We start from the raw sequence: 18,966 nt of genomic DNA, 5'->3' as shown, positions 1-18,966 counted from the left end.
AACACCAATCTCTGGGGGTGCCTGGATGGCTCAGTTGGTTAAGTGTCTGCCTTCGGCTCAGGTCATGATCCCAGGGTCCTGGGATCGAGCCCTACATTGGGCTCCCTGGTCAGTGGGAAGTCTGCTTCTCCCTCTCCCACTGCCCTGTTCTCTCTCTTTCTCGCTCTCTCTCTCATTCTTGTGCGCACGCACTATCTCTAATAAATAAAATATTAAAAAAAAAAACAATCTCTGTAAAATCATCCCTATTAATCTCATCCAGATATATGTCCTTCCACTCTTAAAAAAAAAAAAAAAGCTTTATTGTGATGTAATTCACATATTGTACAGTTTTCCCAGTTAAAATACACAGTTTACTGGGTTTTGGTATACTCACAGAATTGTGCAACCATTACTTCAATCAACATTGGAATATTTTTTATCAACCCCCCCCCAAAATCCTCCATACCTATTAGCAGTCCCCTGCTTCCCCCAATTTCTCTTCAGATCCCCCTGCTCTAGGCAGTTAATCTACTTTTAGTTCTATAGATTTGGCAATTTTGGATATTTCATATAAATGGAATCATATATGTGATTTTTGTGTCTGGCTTCTTTCATGAAGTATTAGTACCTCATTTCTTTTTATTACTGAATAATATTCCATTGTATAGATAATATACCACATTGAATTCATCCCTTCATCAGTTGATGGACATTTGCGTTCACATTTTTGGCCCTTATGAATAATCTTGCTATGAACAATTCATGTGCAAGTTTTTGTGTAGACATAACTTTTTGTTATATGTACATACATACTTTTGTTTGTGTAGACATAACTGATTTGTCTTGAGTATATACCAAGGAGTGGAATTCCTGGGTGTTTAATTTTTTAAGGAACTGATAGGCTTTTTTCAAAGGTGGGTGCAGCATTTTACATTGCCATCAACAGTGTATGAGGGTTCCAGTTTTTCCACATCCTTGACTGTGCTTGTTAATGTCTTTTTTTGATTACAACCATCTTAGCATATGTAAAGCGGTATCTCGTAGTTTTGACTTGCATTTTCCTAATGGCTAATGATGTTGCACATCTTTTCATATGTGCATATTGGCCATTTGTATACCTTCTTTGGCAAAATGTTTACCTAGATCCTTTGCCCATTTTTAAATTAGATTATTTGTCTTTGTATTATTGAGTTTTAAGAGTTTATGTATTCTAGACACAAATCCCTTTTCAGAGAGATGATTTGCAAAATTTTCTCCCTTTCTATGGGTTTTCTTTTCATTTTCACAATCTTACTTGGCCTCCTTCCTGAGTTCCTTTTTTGTCTTAGTTCAGATGTAAAAAGAGGTCATAAAAATTAGTTCCTGCTAACTGATGAATTTAATGTGCAAAGTAGAAAATAGGTTGGAAATGCTTGAAATTTAAAATGAAGATATAAAGAGATTAATCAAGCCATTGTTTTATTTGAAAGAACTCAATAACTTTCAGTTAAGTTTTACTGAAACAATGAAATCCTGAATTACAGTTTGGTACTTTTTTAAAAAGCCTGTGAATTATCTGGCTTATAATGATTTAAAATGCTAGAAATCATCGATATCTCCTTTAGTATTGAAAATGTTTTTATGCTCTTGCTATGTAAGTGTATCATTAAATTAGAGAATTAATCTTAGAGTGAATTAACATCAAGAGTTGTTTATTCCGCTAATTCTGCATAAGATAGTTATACATGTTTTTCTGAAATTGTGTGCTACATTGGATTAGGCTGAAATACTTGTGTATTTTCTTAGTTGTAGAAGAATGTTTTATATCTACTTTGCAGAGAAAAAGGTAGGATTTTAAGAAATAAATGATGTTATATATATGTCATATTAGGAAATTAAGCAGGAATTGCCTATCTAAAAGTTGTAAGTATAAATGTACTAATCAAAAAAGAAAAGAAAGAACTATGCATTCATTAGCTCTATGATTTCTTAAATGCACCTGCTGAGATATCCCCATTCTCCATACTGCTTTTAAACTCCTTTATGTCTAGGGCTGTTTCTCAATCATTTATTGGCCTGTATGTATCTTTCCTTCAATTTGCTTTTGGTGTGTATAAAAATAGTATAAACTTTTAGAACTCTCCTATCTTTACCCCACCACCACCAAAAAAAAGAAAAAGAAGAAGAAAAGAAAAAAAGAAAATTTGGCCTTTTTAGTTGTTATAGTAGCTTTTCAACATTTGAGGACTGTCTTAAAATTGACTCAAATTTGTGTGGGGTCCTAAAATTGACCTATCTTCTTTGGAGCCATTGAAAACTATTCTGTCCTGACCACAATACAAATTGTCTTTCTTGATGCCTTCAGAATATTTAGCACCATATAATTTAGACCTTTTTTTTTTTTTTTAAGATTTTATTTATTTGACAGAGAGATAGAGAGCACAGTAGGCAGAGAGGCAGGCAGAGGGAAGGGGAGAAGCAGGCTCCCCGCAGAGCAGGAAGCCTGATGTGAGACTCAGTCCCAGGACCCTGGGGTCATGACCTGAGCCAAGGCAGCAGCTCAACGGACTGAGCCACCCAGGAGCCCCTAATTTAGACCTTTTTGAAGTACTTGTAGCTTTATGTGAGTTTTTATTTACTAAACATTTGATTTGTGTTTGATCCTCCCATTAATCCTTTGAGGTATTCCCAGTGGTCTTCATGAAATGTAAATCAAATCTTATCTCTTCCCTGCTAAAAATCTTAGAGTGGCTTTCCATTACACTTAGGATAAAATCCTTACTATTACCTTAAAGACATTGTATAGTCTCGGTCCAGTCTACCTCTTTAGCCTTATGTAGCATTTCTTATCCCCTTGTCATAAACTCCAACATCATTTAGTCAGTTCCTCCAAGATAACAAACTCCCAAAGTTCTGGTCCTAGCACATGCTGTTCCTTTAGTCTAGATAGCGTTTTTCTTCTTCTTCCTGAAACAACTCGTATTCATATGCTAAAATGTTAGGTTTTCAAAGAGGCTTTCCTTTATTCCTAATAGGGACCCCTTTATATGCTTTCATAATTTCCTGTTTCCCTTCACAGCACTCACCACAATATTTTACTACATATGTTAACTACTTAATATCTCTCTCCTCCACTGGATTCTGAATTCCATGAACATAGGGACCTTGGCTATTTTGCTAGCCATCTATTCATATGGAATAGTATATACATAGTAGATCTTAAATATTTATTGAGTTAATGAATGAATTACCATTTCTAAGATGAACAGGCTAAAGGTTTTAGCACTAACTTCTCTAAAAACCTCACAGCAAGTAACGTTAGAAAGAGGATGTTGGAAAAAAAGAAGAAAAGAAAGTGGATTTTGGCCTAGTACTTTTTTTTTTTTAGTATAGTTGACAATTCTATACATTATGCTTTGTTTACCGCAAGTGTGTAGGTACTGTCACCGTACAACACTGTTGCAGTATCATTGACTATATTCCCTATGCTGTACCTTTTATTCCCATGATTTATTTATTCTATAACTGGAAGCCTGTATCTTGCACTTCCCTTCACCCATTTTGCCCATCCCACCACCACTAGATGTTTTCAATAGTATGTCATTAAATGAGAGAATTAATCTTAGTGCTTCCGTCTGGCAACCATCAGTGTATTCTCTGAATTTATAGATTTGATTTTGGTTTTTGTTTATTCATTTGTTTTTTAGATTCCATGTATAAGTAAAATCATACAGTATTTGTCTTTCTTAGTTTGACTTATTTCACTTAATATAAGTAGCCTAGTACTTATTCTGTAGTAAATTTAGTATATTTAGTAAATTTAGTATATTTACTCCAGTCTGATTTCAGGAGGTAAGAAAATTTGTAAGCGAAATTAATCATGAAAACAAATTGAAATTAAGTGTGCAAAAAAAAATTCATCCACAGTTTAGTTTACCACCATTCTAGAAAACTTCCTAAAAGAAAGACGGTGTTCACTTTTTGTGTACTCTTAATTGACGTGAAAATAAGACTCTCATATGGGTGTAGTGGCAAAGATCTAACATTTACCAAAGATGTTTATGTTCCACTTTGAAAATACTTATTTTCTTCATAAGTAAAATGGATAATAGTTACTAAAACATGCCTTTTGAATAAGTATTTCAGTTCTTAATTGTAGCTTGGTAATAACATTTTGATATTCTTCTGTTTCACTTTTTGCAGAGAATCCTTACTGTTTCATAAAGAGGGGGATAGTATATGATTTTAGTAAGAATCTGTTACATCTTTAAGTCTTTGTTAAGTAAATGGAATTTATAGTAAAGTTTAACATAGTAAAAAAAAAAGAAGCATTGAATTTAGAGTTGGAAAACCAGAGTGTTTTGAAAACGGGCCCTGCATTACTCACTTAATAGAGTTGTGTTTCATTGATAAGTCACATATTCTGAGTTTTGGTTTCCCCAACAACTGAATAAAAAAAGGAAGGGAAAAAAAGAGGTTACTGTAACTATAAACTAACATGAAAACACTTTATACAAATCTTTTTATAAAGCATTTATATTTTGTTATTAAAATTAAAATTCTGATTTAAATAGTAACATGTTCATATTTATGTCTTTAAAATGTCTGTGGCAGCAGAATGTAGGGCAAATTGGAAGCAGTAAACTTAAAGAGGAGAGATAAGTTGGGCAGCCATTGCAATAATCTATGCCACTAAAAAATAATAGGGAAGGGAGGTACAGAACTAAGGTACTTTTTTGAAGGTACTTGGTTACTAGATGTTATGGGGTGAGGGAAGGAGGAATACAGGATAATATTTTGCTTTCTGGCTTGGGAAATTAAATTATTGATGATATTTATTAAAGGACCCTTAGAGAAGGAGTAAATATAAAGGTGTGAAAATGATTAATGAGGTTGGAATGTATGAAAAATCCAAGTTGACATGGACCAGTAGGAACTGGAAATATTTAAAGATGTGAAGACTGGCCCTGGGATGCAGATTTTGGAATCTTTGATATGAATTAAAATATCGGGGGCGCCTGGGTGGCTCAGTAGGTTGAGCGTCTGCCTTCGGCTCAGGTCATGATCCCAGTGTCCTGGGGTTGAGCCCCACATCTGGCTCCCTGCTCCGCGGGAAGCCTGTTTCTCCCTCTCCCACTCCCCCTGCTTGTGTTCCCTCTCTTGCTGTGTCTCTCTCTGTCAAAAAAATAAATAAAATCTTAAAAATATATATATCATTGGAGAGTATGAAGAGTGAGAGAAGAAATTAGCAACTCTGTGAAGAGGTTGCCAAAAAAAAAAAGAATAAAAAGAGTATCCCTACACTCTCTTCCAAAAAAAAAAAGGGTAGAATCACATAGTTTAAAAAGAATTGATGAGGTACATAAAATTATGAATCTTTTGGATTTGTGATAAATTTTTGAGGGTTCTTTGGGGTAGGAAGACCTCTTGTACTAGGTTGAAGAGTAAGTGAGGGTTGAAGAGTAGAAACTTAAGCTTGGCCGTAAGAACAAGTCAGAGAAATGGGAGTAGATAGAGAAGGAAATGAGTGTGAGAGTTGGGAGGTGATATGGGGGGAAAGGGTGAAAGAATTGGCCCTGTTTACATGCTGAGTGGGGGGGGGGGGTAAAAAAAAAGACATACCAGGAGAAACAAGAGTAGGGGCTGTTAATGGGGTAAGCCTCTAACGAGGCAGAAGGAAATTAAATCCAAAGCATAGGAACAAAAATAATTAGCCTTGGATGTAAGGAGGGTTACATCCTTCACTAATTTATGAAGGAATCAGGTAAGATTAAGGTGGGGAGCAGGAGAGTTGGAGAGAAAGTAGGGGCTTCTAACTTCCTCAAAAAGTAGGGCAGCAAGGTTGTCTATTCAGCCTAATGGGTGAGAGATTGGCATAAGTTTTGAAATTACTGGAAATGGAGAAGGCTATCTGGAGATATGCTGGAGGATTGTGGGTCATCTCTGAAGGATTTGAGAGATTGAAGACCATAAACCTTTATCTCCATAAGATTTTCTTTACTAATTTTTGAACCCAGATAATATTAACATTAGGATAAAAATTTTTCATATTGGTGTACTAGTGTGTGAGAATCATGGTTAATGCAAGTGTGAGGCACTCAAATTCCTTGTAACCCACTGAAACAGAGGGAAATTGTAGTGATTAAGCTACAGCCAGAGACCTCGATCATAAATAAAGTAATCTTGATCATATTTTGGTACATGTACTTCATGGCTTTTTATATGGGAACACAGTCACATGTCTCAGTATTCAGAAATATTTCACCTTTGGTCTCATCTATAAGGCATAGATTCCTTTGTGCAAGAAACTTAAATTGTTGCATTTGTCACAAAGCAATTAATTACTCTTCTGTACTTTGGGCTCTCTGGATATTTGTGGATTAGTATTTAGATGAATTTTAGATGGTTGCAAATCTATAATGTAATACTTCATACTAAAACTTAAATCAGCTTAAGATCAGTATATGTGTCAATTGTAGGATTTTTTGTTTTGCTTATATTATCTTCCCTGATATCAAGGGTTATAATCTGTACTTTCTGGTTTTTATGTGCTTTTTTTTTTCTTTTGAGATGTCACACAATCAGTTCTGCATTTCTGGTTTACTTACTGGTTGCTCTAGTTACCAAAAAGAAATAATTTCTTGAGAATGAATATATTATTATATATCAGAAACGTAATTTGATAAATTTAGAAATAATCAAATCATGCTTTTTTCCAAAGAAAATTCTCTAAAGCTTATGTAAATTTTTTATTAAAATTTAATGCTAATTCATGTTTGGAAGAGATAAGACAGAAAAAATAAATAGTAAGAGTAACATAAACCTACAAATTTCTTTCAAAAATATATAGTAAAACAAACTGCATTTTGTACATTTTGCTATACATATTTTTATCCCAATTAAAAAAAACCTAAGGGGGCGCCTGAGTGGCTCAGTCGGTTAAGCACCGGACTCTTGGTTTCGGCTCAGGTTATGATCTCAGGTCCTGGGATTGAGCCTCACATTGACCTTCACACTCAGTGCAGAGTCTGCTTGTCCCTCTCCTTCCCCCTCTGTGTGCCCCCCCCCCCGAATAAATAAAATCTTAAAAAAAAAAAAACCTAAGTTGTATTTATAATTACTTACTTTTATGCTTGAAATGTCTTTTCATTTGTTGACTGTCACTTAAATTTATCAGTTTTGACCTCAACATTCAGTCTATACATTTGACTCCACTTCATTTTTGTCCGTGTATATATAAACTATTATCCTATGTTAAGTAGAAAATATTAATTATATTTAATGTAATATTTCAAGAAGAGAGAAGAGTATAAAGAAAAGTATAACAAAGTATTTATGCACACATATCTTAGTTTAAAAAAAGTAAAACATTACAAAAACAGTTGAATGTCCCTGTGTATGTTTCCCTAATCCCATTACGTTGCCAGAGGGAGCCACCATCCTGAAACAGATTTTTATTATAATTTTAAATTATTTATATATTATTTTATTTAGTTTTATAATTAAATTATTGAATTATTTTATGTATATATTTTAATATATATGTGTGGATTGCAAATAGTATATACTGTTTGTGGCATGTTTTTAAATTTTCTGTAGTTAGGGCACCTGGGTGGCTCAGTTGGTTAAGCGACTGCCTTCGGCTCAGGTCATAATCCTGGAGTCCCGGGATCGAGTCCCACGTCGGGCTCCCTGCTCAGCAGGGAGTCTGCCTCTCTCTCTGACCCTCCCCCCTTTCATGCTCTCTATCTCATTCTCTCTCTCAAATAAATAAATAAAATCTTTAAAAAAAATTTTTTTTTTCTGTAGTTAAACTGCATCTGTTATCTTTATATATTTATGTTATATTACATGTGTCCTTTTGCAACTTTTTTTTGTTCAACATTGTAGTTTTGAGATTTATACTTAACACATGTAGTTGTATTTTTCATTATAATTTTTGTGTGGTATTTTTGGGTATGAATAATGGATATTAGGTTTTTTTCCACCTTTTCATTGTTACAAATTATGCTGCACAATATATTCTTATAGTTGTAATTTTGTAAATATATACAAGAGTTTCTGTAGGGTAAAACTTAGCAATGGCAGTACATGATTGTATGGTATGTACATCTTTATTCTTAAAAGATTATGTTGCCAAACTACCATCCCAAGTGAAGGTTCTAGTTTATTCCCCCTTTGGCAGTATACAAGTTCCTATTACTATACATCTTTTCCACAACTTGATATTGTTGACACATGTGCACATGCTTATGTTCACCAGTTTCATGAGATGATATTTGTATTTTTCCCATTGCTAATGGGATTTAGCATCTTCTCATATGTATAGAGGCCATTCTGATTTTTTCTTCTGTGAATTGCTTTTTTTCCCTATTAAAAAATTTTTTTTTAATTTATTAACTTAAAGGGAGTTCTTCATGTATTCTAATCCTTTGTCAGTTATCTGGAGTATATGTATCTACTCTAGTCCGTATCTTCTCTCTTTACTTGGTGGTGTCTTTGTTGAATGGTAGCCTTTCGTTTTAACCTTGGCAAGTTTATCAGTCTTTATCTTTAAGGTTTTTGCTTTTTGTCTTAACTCTTGTATATTCTAAGGTAATGAGGATTTTCTCATATCTTTTTTAAAAAATTGTACTTTTACTTTCACATTTACATTTTTAATCCAACTATAACTTATTTTTGTACAGTTCTGCTGTAACATGGCATGTGTTCCTAAAAACCACCATGTTATATGCAAAATCATGCAATAAAAAACACAGGGCATATGGGAAAAATGGGGTTGGGACACAGCACTCAAAAAAACTTTGTCAGAGAAACATTAAAAACATAATAAAAATGGTAGCACAGTTTTACATATGTTAAATGGTTAAGAAATACGTAACTACCACAATAAATATGACATTTTATTTTGAAAAGGATAAAGTTAACTTGTAGAAAGAAGTACGATTTAAAGGGTTGCAGCTTGAATTATTGCAAAGTGGTGGAAGGAAAGTTTTCTTAAATCTGCCAAGAAGTTGTAACAGCAGATGTGGGGAGTGTGACTCATAACACACTTGAAGATGTTTGAATTGTTGGGGGTGCCTGAGTGGCTCAGTCAGTTGACTCTTGATTTTGGCTCCGGTCATGATCTCAGGGTCGTGAAATTGAGCCCCACATTGGGCTCTGTGCTGGCGTAGAGCCTGCTTAAGATTCTCTCTCTCCCTCTTCCTCTGCATTCCCCCTCTTAAAAATTAAAACGTTTGAAGTGTGTGTGTTTTGTGCATTTCCTATATGGTTCAGTACAGCTGAGTAGTTTTCTACATTCACCTTGTGTTTGTTTCAGTTAGGACTACAGTAAAGCAAGCTAGGCACTTAGGGGGCAGAATTTAAGGAGGCGCTTCCTGTTGGGGTTCCTAGGCATCTCGTTTGCCTCACCTTAGTCCTGGCCCTGCTTGTGGATTCAAGTAGTGCTTGAGCATATACTGAAATTTGTGTTATTGTTCCCTAATATACCAATCATGTTTAACATATTCAAGTTTTCAAAACAAGCATTAGAGTAGAACTGACTGCATATGTGAGGTAAAGCTCTGTTTTTTCCCCATATACTTAGCTAGATCATTTCCCACTAATTCATAATGATGCTTTTGGTGTATATCATAGTTCCCCATATACATGAATCCAATTCTTGTTTCTTTGTGCTGTTTTCATTGGTCTTTTTTGCTTCTCCCTGTGCCAGTATCACATTTTTTAATCACAGGTCTCGCACTAACTTTGTAATCTTGGTCAAGTTATTCCTGTGTGCCTATGATTATAATAGTACCTACATTATTGGGTAGTTAAAGGAATAAATGAACCAATATATTAAAGTGCTTAGAAATATGCACCTAGCCCAAGAGTAAAGCTCACATGTTAGTTATTTTGTTATTAAAAGTAATTTCTTTAACTTAATAAGCAGTCTTGATATCTTGTAGCCTGATTTTGCCATCTTATTTCTCCTTTTCCATACTGTTTGAAAGGAAGTGGGAAAGGCTTATGGGAGGATTCCCTGAGAAAGTGACATGTAGGCTATCTGAAAGATTATAGGAATTAAATAGATGTTGGGAGCAATAGGAGTAAAGTCTAGGCAGATGGAGCCATAAGGCAAAAAATGGAGTGTCTAGTAACTGAAAGAAGGTTATTGTAGTTACATCTCAGCAAAGAAAAATGGTACCAGTTGAGACTAGACAGGCAGGAGTAGATAGATCATGCAAAACCAGGTAGGCGATGTTAAGGATTTTAGACTTCATCTTACGATCATAGTTATAACTGTTTGTAAAGATTGTTATTTCATGCCTTTTATTCTTTCTTAGAGGTCTAAGAATAAAAGTCATGAAATATCAGTCTTTACAAATAGTTATAGCTATTTAAAACAAAAACAAAAACAAAAACCTTGAGAGCTATAAAATTGGCCCTATCTGGATCCTAATAGCATACCAAGGATTAAGAGTGCTGTTGAGAATGTGTAAGTCGGGTCTTTGTTCATTTACTTGTAAACTTTGAGAACTATTGATTCTGTTGTAGGCTTTTACCAGTTCAAATTGAAGATTCTTACGTTTTGGCAGATTCACAGATTAGGGGTAGAGTTTTTACAACAAATCTATGTAAATGTCTTAAAATAAAATTTTTTTTATTTAGTTCACTTCATTTAATATTGTTGTCTTTATTGAGTACACATAAGAAGTCTACATATTATTTCTGTAATAGATGTTTCTGTTTTTTTCCTATATTTCCCCTCATGGTTCATTACCACAAAATTCTACAAATAAGATATAGGTGGCCTGTAACAGAGATATGATGGTCTTTTCAGTTGAAAGCAGATAAATATCCATCAAGTACAAGAGTCTCCTCTCATAATAGTATCATTATACACAAAGTAGTCACTTCAAGATCTAGGAAAGAGAGTTGAACTAGAAATATAGCAACAGATGAATACTACCCAGTGCAAACCTCTACCGTACAGTAGAGGATTTATTAAATACTTTGGGAGATAAAACCCCATCTTTTAGAAATATATTTTAAATAAATATAAATAGAATTTTGATAGTATTTCCAAAATAGTTTTAATGTCAGTTTTATAAATCACATTGTTATTTATAGTGTTACTGTTAATCAGTAAATTCAACACAATTCCAGTCAAAATCTTAATCGTATTTTTTGTGGAACTTGATAAACTGACTCTAAAATCCACGTGGAAGAACAAATGGCCAAGAACAGTTAAGGCAATTTGCAACAACACCAAGCTGGGGGAACTTGCCCTAAAAAAGAAATCAAGGTTAAAGTAATAAAGATAATATCAAATTGGCATAATGATAAAAACAAAAATAGATGGAACAGAGAAAAGGCCACATAGTATGACATTAATTTGCAAAGAAAGCAAATGAAATGTCTGAATATTTTGTTTAAATCGCAGGAGGGAGTCTAAAAAATTTTTAGTGGATGATAAATACTTAAGTATGATTTTCTTTATTTAATATGTAAAGTTATTGCTGATTTAATCTCTATTTTAAAAATAGGGTTTTCCTAAGACTTAGTCTCTGAACTTTTTTTCTTCATAAGTCTCAAATTCTACAATTTGGGGGCTGAATTTCAGTTACATAATCCTGACAGTAGGTTTGGAGTACTAGTGTATAGATAATTCTGCAGTACCCACTTTAAGGAAATTAAACTGCTGATGAATATTCTCTAGGAATTGTGGGATTTTGTTAGATTGGTGCCTTTGCTTCAAACAAATAACTGTATAACTGTAGGATTTCATTCCTATACTTAGTGCTGTGTGTAGTAAGCACAGATATATTAGAATGATCTCCAAAAACACTTGATTACCTATGTTAGTACACATGTGGGCTTTTAAACATCTTGTTAACCTTTACTTTTGATTTTGTTTGTGATTGAACCTGGTTAAGTATGGGAAAATATTCCTGGAAAAGAATTTAAAATAATTATGAATCCATGGCAAAGCAGTATTTCATAGTGGGTATAATATAGTCAGAATATATTTGTAAAGTTTTTTAAGTTTGTGAGCTTTCTTTACTAGAGCACCATTATTTTACTTTTTCTGTTGCTGGTCATCTGATGAGAAGCCAGTTCGTAGGTACTTGAAAATAGGATGAATATAGTTTCAGTAATGCTTACAGTGCTTGGTGTACCGCACTTGTGAAACCAATAAAAAAAAAATCTGTCCTGCCTGCCCCAGCAGATTTTATGAGAAATAGATGGAGGCAGTATTGTTGTTATTAATTTTTGTTGGTAAAGAAGCTAACTAAAGTTTTTAAAAATTTATTATTACAGTTATTATAATTGGTCTTGCAAACCTTTAATAATCCACTTTCCTTATCCCCAGAAAGAGAGAGTAAAATATATAAAATAAACATACTGTCTTTGTAAGTTTTTTGCAAAAGAACCATTTTGGTATTTCTTTATATTTTGCCATGTTGTACTTTAAAATTTTGTTTTGATTCATATAATTCCCATTTGAATTTTTGTTCAGTTGTCACATATTTTATGGAATAGCTATTACATTTTCTAAGAGGTACTGTTAAGGATTTTTTTTTTTAATGTGTATGTCAATACTTGTCCTCATTAGTAGGTATTTACAGAACAATAGAAATAACACTGTATAAGTGAAATTTTTTTTTCTAGATTGTAAGTCACATTCCAGTTATTCTCAATAATCCTTTGAAGTAGGCATGTACTATAATATAAAATGAAATATCAAAAATAGATAGCTTCTCTGCTATTCCTATGGTTACAGGTATTTTCCTTTACTGATTTCTTTTCTTTTTTTAGGTACCTAGTCGATAGTCGCTGGTTCAAACAGTGGAAAAAATATGTTGGCTTTGACAGTTGGGACAAATACCAGATGGGAGATCAAAATGTATATCCTGGACCCATTGATAACTCTGGACTTCTCAAAGGTCGTTATTTCCTTTCTTCAGTCAGGTTGTAAATGTGTTCATTTGAATATGTTATAGTCAATATGTAATAGGGAAAATGTTAATGTAAATAAATTAGAAAATTTTCTTTGTATTATAGATTTGACCTAATGAACTCAGATTATTCTGTCATAATTAGTTATTACTCTGTATCATGACAAATTTTTTCATTTATCATGTAAGAAAGGTTTATTATTGTTTAACCCTTTAAGTGAAGAATGTAAGTTAGAAAGCACCATCTTATTATTTGGGGGAAATGCTGTATTGTTACTGTTTTTCCTAATGGACACATGACTTTCTTTTTAAGTTGCGGAGCATTGATATATGTTTACATTCTTGGAATTTTGCAGCAGTCTTCTACAACCCTCACTACTTACCAGTCTTCTGTACCTCTCATTACACTTGAAGAGAATAAAACATAAGTACCAGAACTTCCATTTCTGGCCAAGATGGAGTAAGAGGGACTAGATTTACTCTTCCACCTGAGCATACTAAAACCTTGACAGAATATATAAAATAACTGTTCTCAAAACATTGGATATCAGGCAACAAAGAATAGTGATCCTTGAGAGATAGGAAACGAGGTAAGCTGTATGATTGCCTCAGCTTACTACCTTGATAGAATGTTCAAGACAAGGCACCGAAGAGGAAACCCGTATAGAGCCTGGCAATCGCCCTCAGTGAGGAAAGAGTTTGGAATCCAGGTAGACCCTGCCACCAGAGTTTTCAGGGCAGAGTACCAGATAGGAATGACCAGCAAAAAGAGACAGAGGAGACAGAGAGACACCTAGAGATATACAGAGGGTCTCTCTCAAGTCTTCAGGTGAGTGTTGATCAAGCTCATGTATGTGAGGGGGCTGCCCAAGGACAGAGGAAGAACCACCCAAAAGAATTAGAGGGAACAGTCATTGGGGCTAATTTAGGACCAAGAATAACATGTTCATAGCAGTTAGAGTGGAAAACCTTATAATTCATGGAGTATACTACTGAGAACAGTTTTGCCACTGTAATTGGGCAAAATTAATCCTCCTGTCCTTCTAATCTGAAAGCATCAAACTTTACATCTTAGAACAAAATGCAAAAATACTTGGAGGGATACAAAAATATCCAGCATCCAATCAACAAGATAAAATTTGTAATGTCTCGGATCCAACCAAATATTACCTGGCATGCAAAGAAGCAGAAAAATATGACACATAATGAGGAGAAATGTCAGTGTTTAAAAAAAATGTTCAAGTAGAAAAAATGAACAAATGAAACAAATACAAAAGAGCAAGATGGTAGATTTAGATTATTCTTTATGAATAATCACATTAAATTTAATAACCCCAATTAGAGGTAGAGATTGGATAAAAAATAAGACATAACTATGGGGATGCCTGGGTGGCTTAGTTGGTTAAGCATCTGCCTTCAGCTCAGGTCATGATCCCAGGGTCCTGGGATCGAGTTCTGCACTGGGCTCCTTGCTCAGCAGGGAGCCTGCTTCTCCTTCTGCCTGTCACTCCTTCTGCTTGTGCATGCTCCCTCTCTCTCTCTTGCTGGCAAATAAAATCTTAAAAAAAAAGACATAACTATGCACTGTCTACAAGAAAGCCCCCCTTTTAATATAAAGATACAAATGGATTAAAAGAAATTGAAAAAGGTATGCTATGTTATTGTAAGCAGAATTCTAAGACTGACTCCCAGTGACTGTCTTTCTTTATAATCATCTCCCCCTTTGAATATGGGTAGAGCCTGTGAATAGGATGAGATAACATTCCCATGATTATTTATGTTGTATGGCAAAGGGAGATTATTCCAATGGTTTTAATCTAATCACAAATGCCCTTTAAAAGCAGACTGTTTTCTAGCTGGTGGCAGAAGTCAGAGATTTAAAGCATGAGAAGTACTTAGTGCATCGCTGCTGGTCTGAAAATGGAAGAGGCCTTGTGACGAGGAAGGTAGGCATCCTCTAGGAACAGAAAGAGACATGGCCCACAGCCAGCAAGGAAACAGACCATCTCAGACCTGGCACCATGAAAAACTGAACTCTGCCAACAATCTGAATGGACTAGGACGCAGATTCTTCCCCAGAGTCTTTAAATAGGAGATCATCCTATCTGACATCTTGATTTCTGCCTTATGAGCCCTAAGTAGAGGATCCAGTTGAGCCCACCTGAACTTGTAACCCATAAAATTGTGAGATTGTAAATAAGTATTGTTTTCAGGGTGCCTGGGTGGTACAGTTGGCTAAGCGTTTGACTCTAGGTTTCGGCTCAGGTTGTGATCTCAGGGTTGTGAGATCAAGCCCCGTGTTGGGTTCCTACACTCAGCGCAGTCTGCTTAAGACACACTCTCCCTCTCATCTGCCACCACAACTCAATCAATCAATCAATCAATCAATCAATAAATAAATACATACATACATACATACACAAACAAACAATCTATCTATCTATCTATCTATCTATCTATCTATCTATCTATCTCTATCTATCTCTTTTTTTAAGATATTGTTAGCCCCTGGGGCGCCTGGGTGGCTCAGTTGGTTAAGCGACTGCCTTTGGCTCAGGTCATGATCCTGGAGTCCCGGGATCGAGTCCCGCATCGGGCTCCCTGCTCGGCGGGGAACCTGCTTCTCCCTCTGACCCTCCCGCATCTTGTGCTCTCTCTCTCTGTCTCATTCTCTCTCTCAAATAAATAAAATCTTTAAAAAAAAAAAAAAAGATATTGTTAGCCCCTGAATTAGTTTGTTATGCAGCAAATAGAAAAGTAATACATGTGCTAATACTAATCAAAAAAAAAGCTGCAGTGGCTCTATTATATAATTATATAATATATGAGTATATAAATAAAATGAGAGTCTCAAATCAGTGATGTTGGTTTTTAAGAAACTAAGAACAAATTAAACCTAAAGTAAACAGAAGAAAAGAAAGAAGAAAAATAAGTTCAGAACAGAAATTAGAGAAGAGAAAAATAGAGAAAATCAATGAACCCAAAAGCTGGTTCTACTCAAAACGAATATAATATGATGTGTTGGTTATAAAAAAGAAAATATAAACTGGTTCTTTGTGAAAACAATAAAATTGATCCATGTCTAGTTTGATCACAAGAAAAAGAGGAAAGACACAATTACCAGTATCAGGAACATGAGAGACATAATATCAGTATGGAATACACAAATATTAAGAAGACAATAAAGGAATATTATGAACTTTATGCCATTAAATTCAGTAAATTAGAACTACCAAAGCTCATTCCAGAAGAATAGATTGCCTGAGTAGCCCAGTGTCAAGTACAGAAATTGTTTAACATTTTTCACACACAAAAACATCATAGATCCAAATAGTGCCACTGGTGAATTCCACCAAATATTTAAGGGAGAAGTAATACCTACTTTACAAAACTCTTCCAGAAAATTGGGAGATAGTATTTCCCAACTCATGCTGTGAAACCATCATTACCTTGATACCAAAATCTTACAGAGACATTTTAAGAAAACACTAGACCAATATCTTGTCTGAAAAGAAGTTTAGTAAATCAAGTCCAACAATGAAAAGGATATATATGTCGTATAGAAATATATATTTAAAAGGTAACATATCATGTAAGATAAAAGAGTAAAATAGAAAGAAACGTCCTCATCTTCATAATGGGCATCTATGAAAAACCTGCAGGTGACATGAAAAAGGCAAAGGTGTCCACTCAGCTCTTCAGCTGGCATTACTGGAGGTGTTCTACCCAATGCAGTAGGCAAGAAGAAGAGAGAAAAAGCATACAGATTGTATAGGAAGAAGTAATAAATCTGCTTTATTCATAGACAGCTATGTCCATGTAGAAAATTAGATTGAATCTACAAAAAAAAAAAAAAAAAAATGCTTCTAGGGGCGCCTGGGTGGCTTGGTCAGTTAAGCGTCTGCCTTCGGCTCAGGTCATGATCTCAGGGTTCTGGGATCAGGCCCTGCGTCCGGCTCCCTGCTGAACAGGAGGAATCTGATTCTCCCTCTCCTTCTGCCCCTACCCGCTGCTTGTGTACTCTCTTCCTCTCTCTCACACTCACTCTCTCTCAAATAAATAAAATCTTAAAAAAAAAAAAGTTTCCAAGGACTAATAAATGAGATTGTTTTATGGGATATAAGATCATTATTTAAAAACTCAATTGTATTTTTATATGCTAACAATGAACTAGCATGAATAGAAATTTTAAAAATACATTTTATAGTAACATCAAAAAATATAAAATATGGATAAATCTGACAAAATAGGTGTAAGACCTATACACTGAACACTAGAAGACATTGCTGATAGAAATTAAAACCTAAATAAAGAGAGGGATCCTGTTGGTGGATCTGAAGACTCAATATTGTTAAATTTCCCCCCTCAAACTATAGATTCAACACAGTTTCAAATTACATTTCTAGTAGGTGTCTAAAAAATTGAGATAGAAAAAAAATTGAGATTGAATTTACCTACCTATCATAAAATTTATCCTTTTAAATTGTACAATTCAGTGGTTTTTAGTATATTCACAAAGTTGTACAGCCATCACCACAATATTTTCATCACACCAGAAAGAAACTTTGTACCATTAGGCAGTCACTCCTTATCCCCTCTTAAAACCCCCAACCCTCAGCAAACACTAATCTACCTTCTGTCTCTGGATTTACCTATTTTGGACATTTCATCTATATGGAATCATATAGTATGTAGCCTTTAACATTTGAATTCTTTCACCTAACACAAAGTTTTTCAAGTGTCATCCATGTAGCATGAATCAGTACTTCATTCCTTTTTATGGATGAATAATTTTCCATTGTATGGATACACCACATTTAATTTATCCATTCATCAACTTATGGACATTTGAGTTGTGTTCACTTTCTGGCTGATGATGCTGTGAACATTTTCACATACAAATTTTTGTGTAGTTACATATTTTCATTTCTCATGGGTGCACACTTAGATGTACAATTACTAGGTTAGATACTAACTCTGTATTTAACTATTTAAGGAATTGTCAGAATGTTTTCCAAAATAGTTGCACTATTTTAAATTTTCACCAGCAATATATTAAGGTTCCAATTTCTCCATATTCTTGCCAACACATTGTCTGTCCTTTTATTATAGCCATCCTACTGCATATGAAATGGTACTTCATTGTTACTTTGATTTGTATCTCCCTAGTGATTAATGATGTTAAGTATCTTATCTGTACTGCTTATATATCTTTTTTTGGAGAAATGTGTATTCTGATCCTGTTCTTTTTATTTTTATTTATTTATTTTTTAAAGATTTTATTCATTTGACAGAGAGAGAGCAAGAGCAGGAACACAAGCAGAGGGAGTGGGAGAGGGAGAAGCAGGCTTCCCGCTGAGCCGGGAGCCCGATGCGGGGATCGATCCCAGGACCCTGGGATCATGACCTGAGCCGAAGGCAGACGCTTAACGACTGAGCCACCCAGACGCCCTGATCCTGTTCTTTTTAATTGGACTACTTGTCTTTGTATTCTTATGTTTCAAGTGTTATTTATATATTCTGGATACTAGCCCCTTATCTGACATATAAGATTTCCAAAAATTATCTCCCATTCTGTAGATTGTCTTTTACTTTCTTGATGGTTTCTTTGAAGCACAGGAGTTTTTAGTTCTAAGTCCACTTTATATTTTTTCTTTGGTTACTTGTGGTTGTGGTGTCAGAATGTATCACCTAATCCAGGTCATACAAGATTTATACCTATGCTTTATTCTAAGAATTTTATACTTTTAGCTGTTATATTTATGACTTTGATCAATTTTAATTTAATATTTGTATGTAGTGTGAGGTAAGGATCAGTTGAACAGATTAGAGAATCCAAAAGTCGATCCACATATATGTGGTCAGTTGATTTTAGGCAAAGATGTAAGAGGATTTCAATAGAGAGAGGGTAGTCTTTTAAACAAATGCTGCCTGAGCATTAAGTATCTGTTTGAAAAAAAACAAAACAAACCTGAATTTTGATCTGTATCTGGCATCATATATGAAATAAACTCAAAACAGATCATATAAACTATAAAACTTAAAGGAAAAAAATAGGAGA

At 34.4% G+C, this 18,966-nt stretch overlaps 1 protein-coding gene across 7 annotated transcripts in view; it reads left to right on the top strand.

Annotated features, from left to right (window-relative positions):
- The window catches only part of USP15 (ubiquitin specific peptidase 15), a 127,975-nt gene that overhangs the window by 7,614 nt on the left and 101,395 nt on the right, over positions 1-18,966 (top strand). For 6 of the 7 annotated variants that reach the window (XR_010411483.1, XR_010411484.1, XM_045873066.3 and 3 more), the window contains exon 2: positions 12,766-12,893. Coding sequence is in view for 5 of the 7 variants with exons in the window: in XM_045873066.3 (XP_045729022.2) it covers positions 12,766-12,893 (128 nt within the window). In the remaining 2 variants the exon portion in view is untranslated. Of the gene's footprint in view, positions 1-12,765; positions 12,919-18,966 lie in introns of those variants that run through there. The other variant, XM_054506952.2, reaches the window with a different exon arrangement.

Source organism: Mirounga angustirostris, unplaced genomic scaffold, assembly GCF_029215605.1.
Source record: "Mirounga angustirostris isolate CCGP_5_RB_7025 unplaced genomic scaffold, mMirAng1.0.hap1 SCAF_5, whole genome shotgun sequence".
Taxonomy (NCBI): Eukaryota; Metazoa; Chordata; class Mammalia; order Carnivora; family Phocidae; genus Mirounga; species Mirounga angustirostris.
The sequence above is the reverse complement of the archived record's forward strand: the minus strand, read 5'-3'. Positions and strand labels throughout refer to the sequence as shown.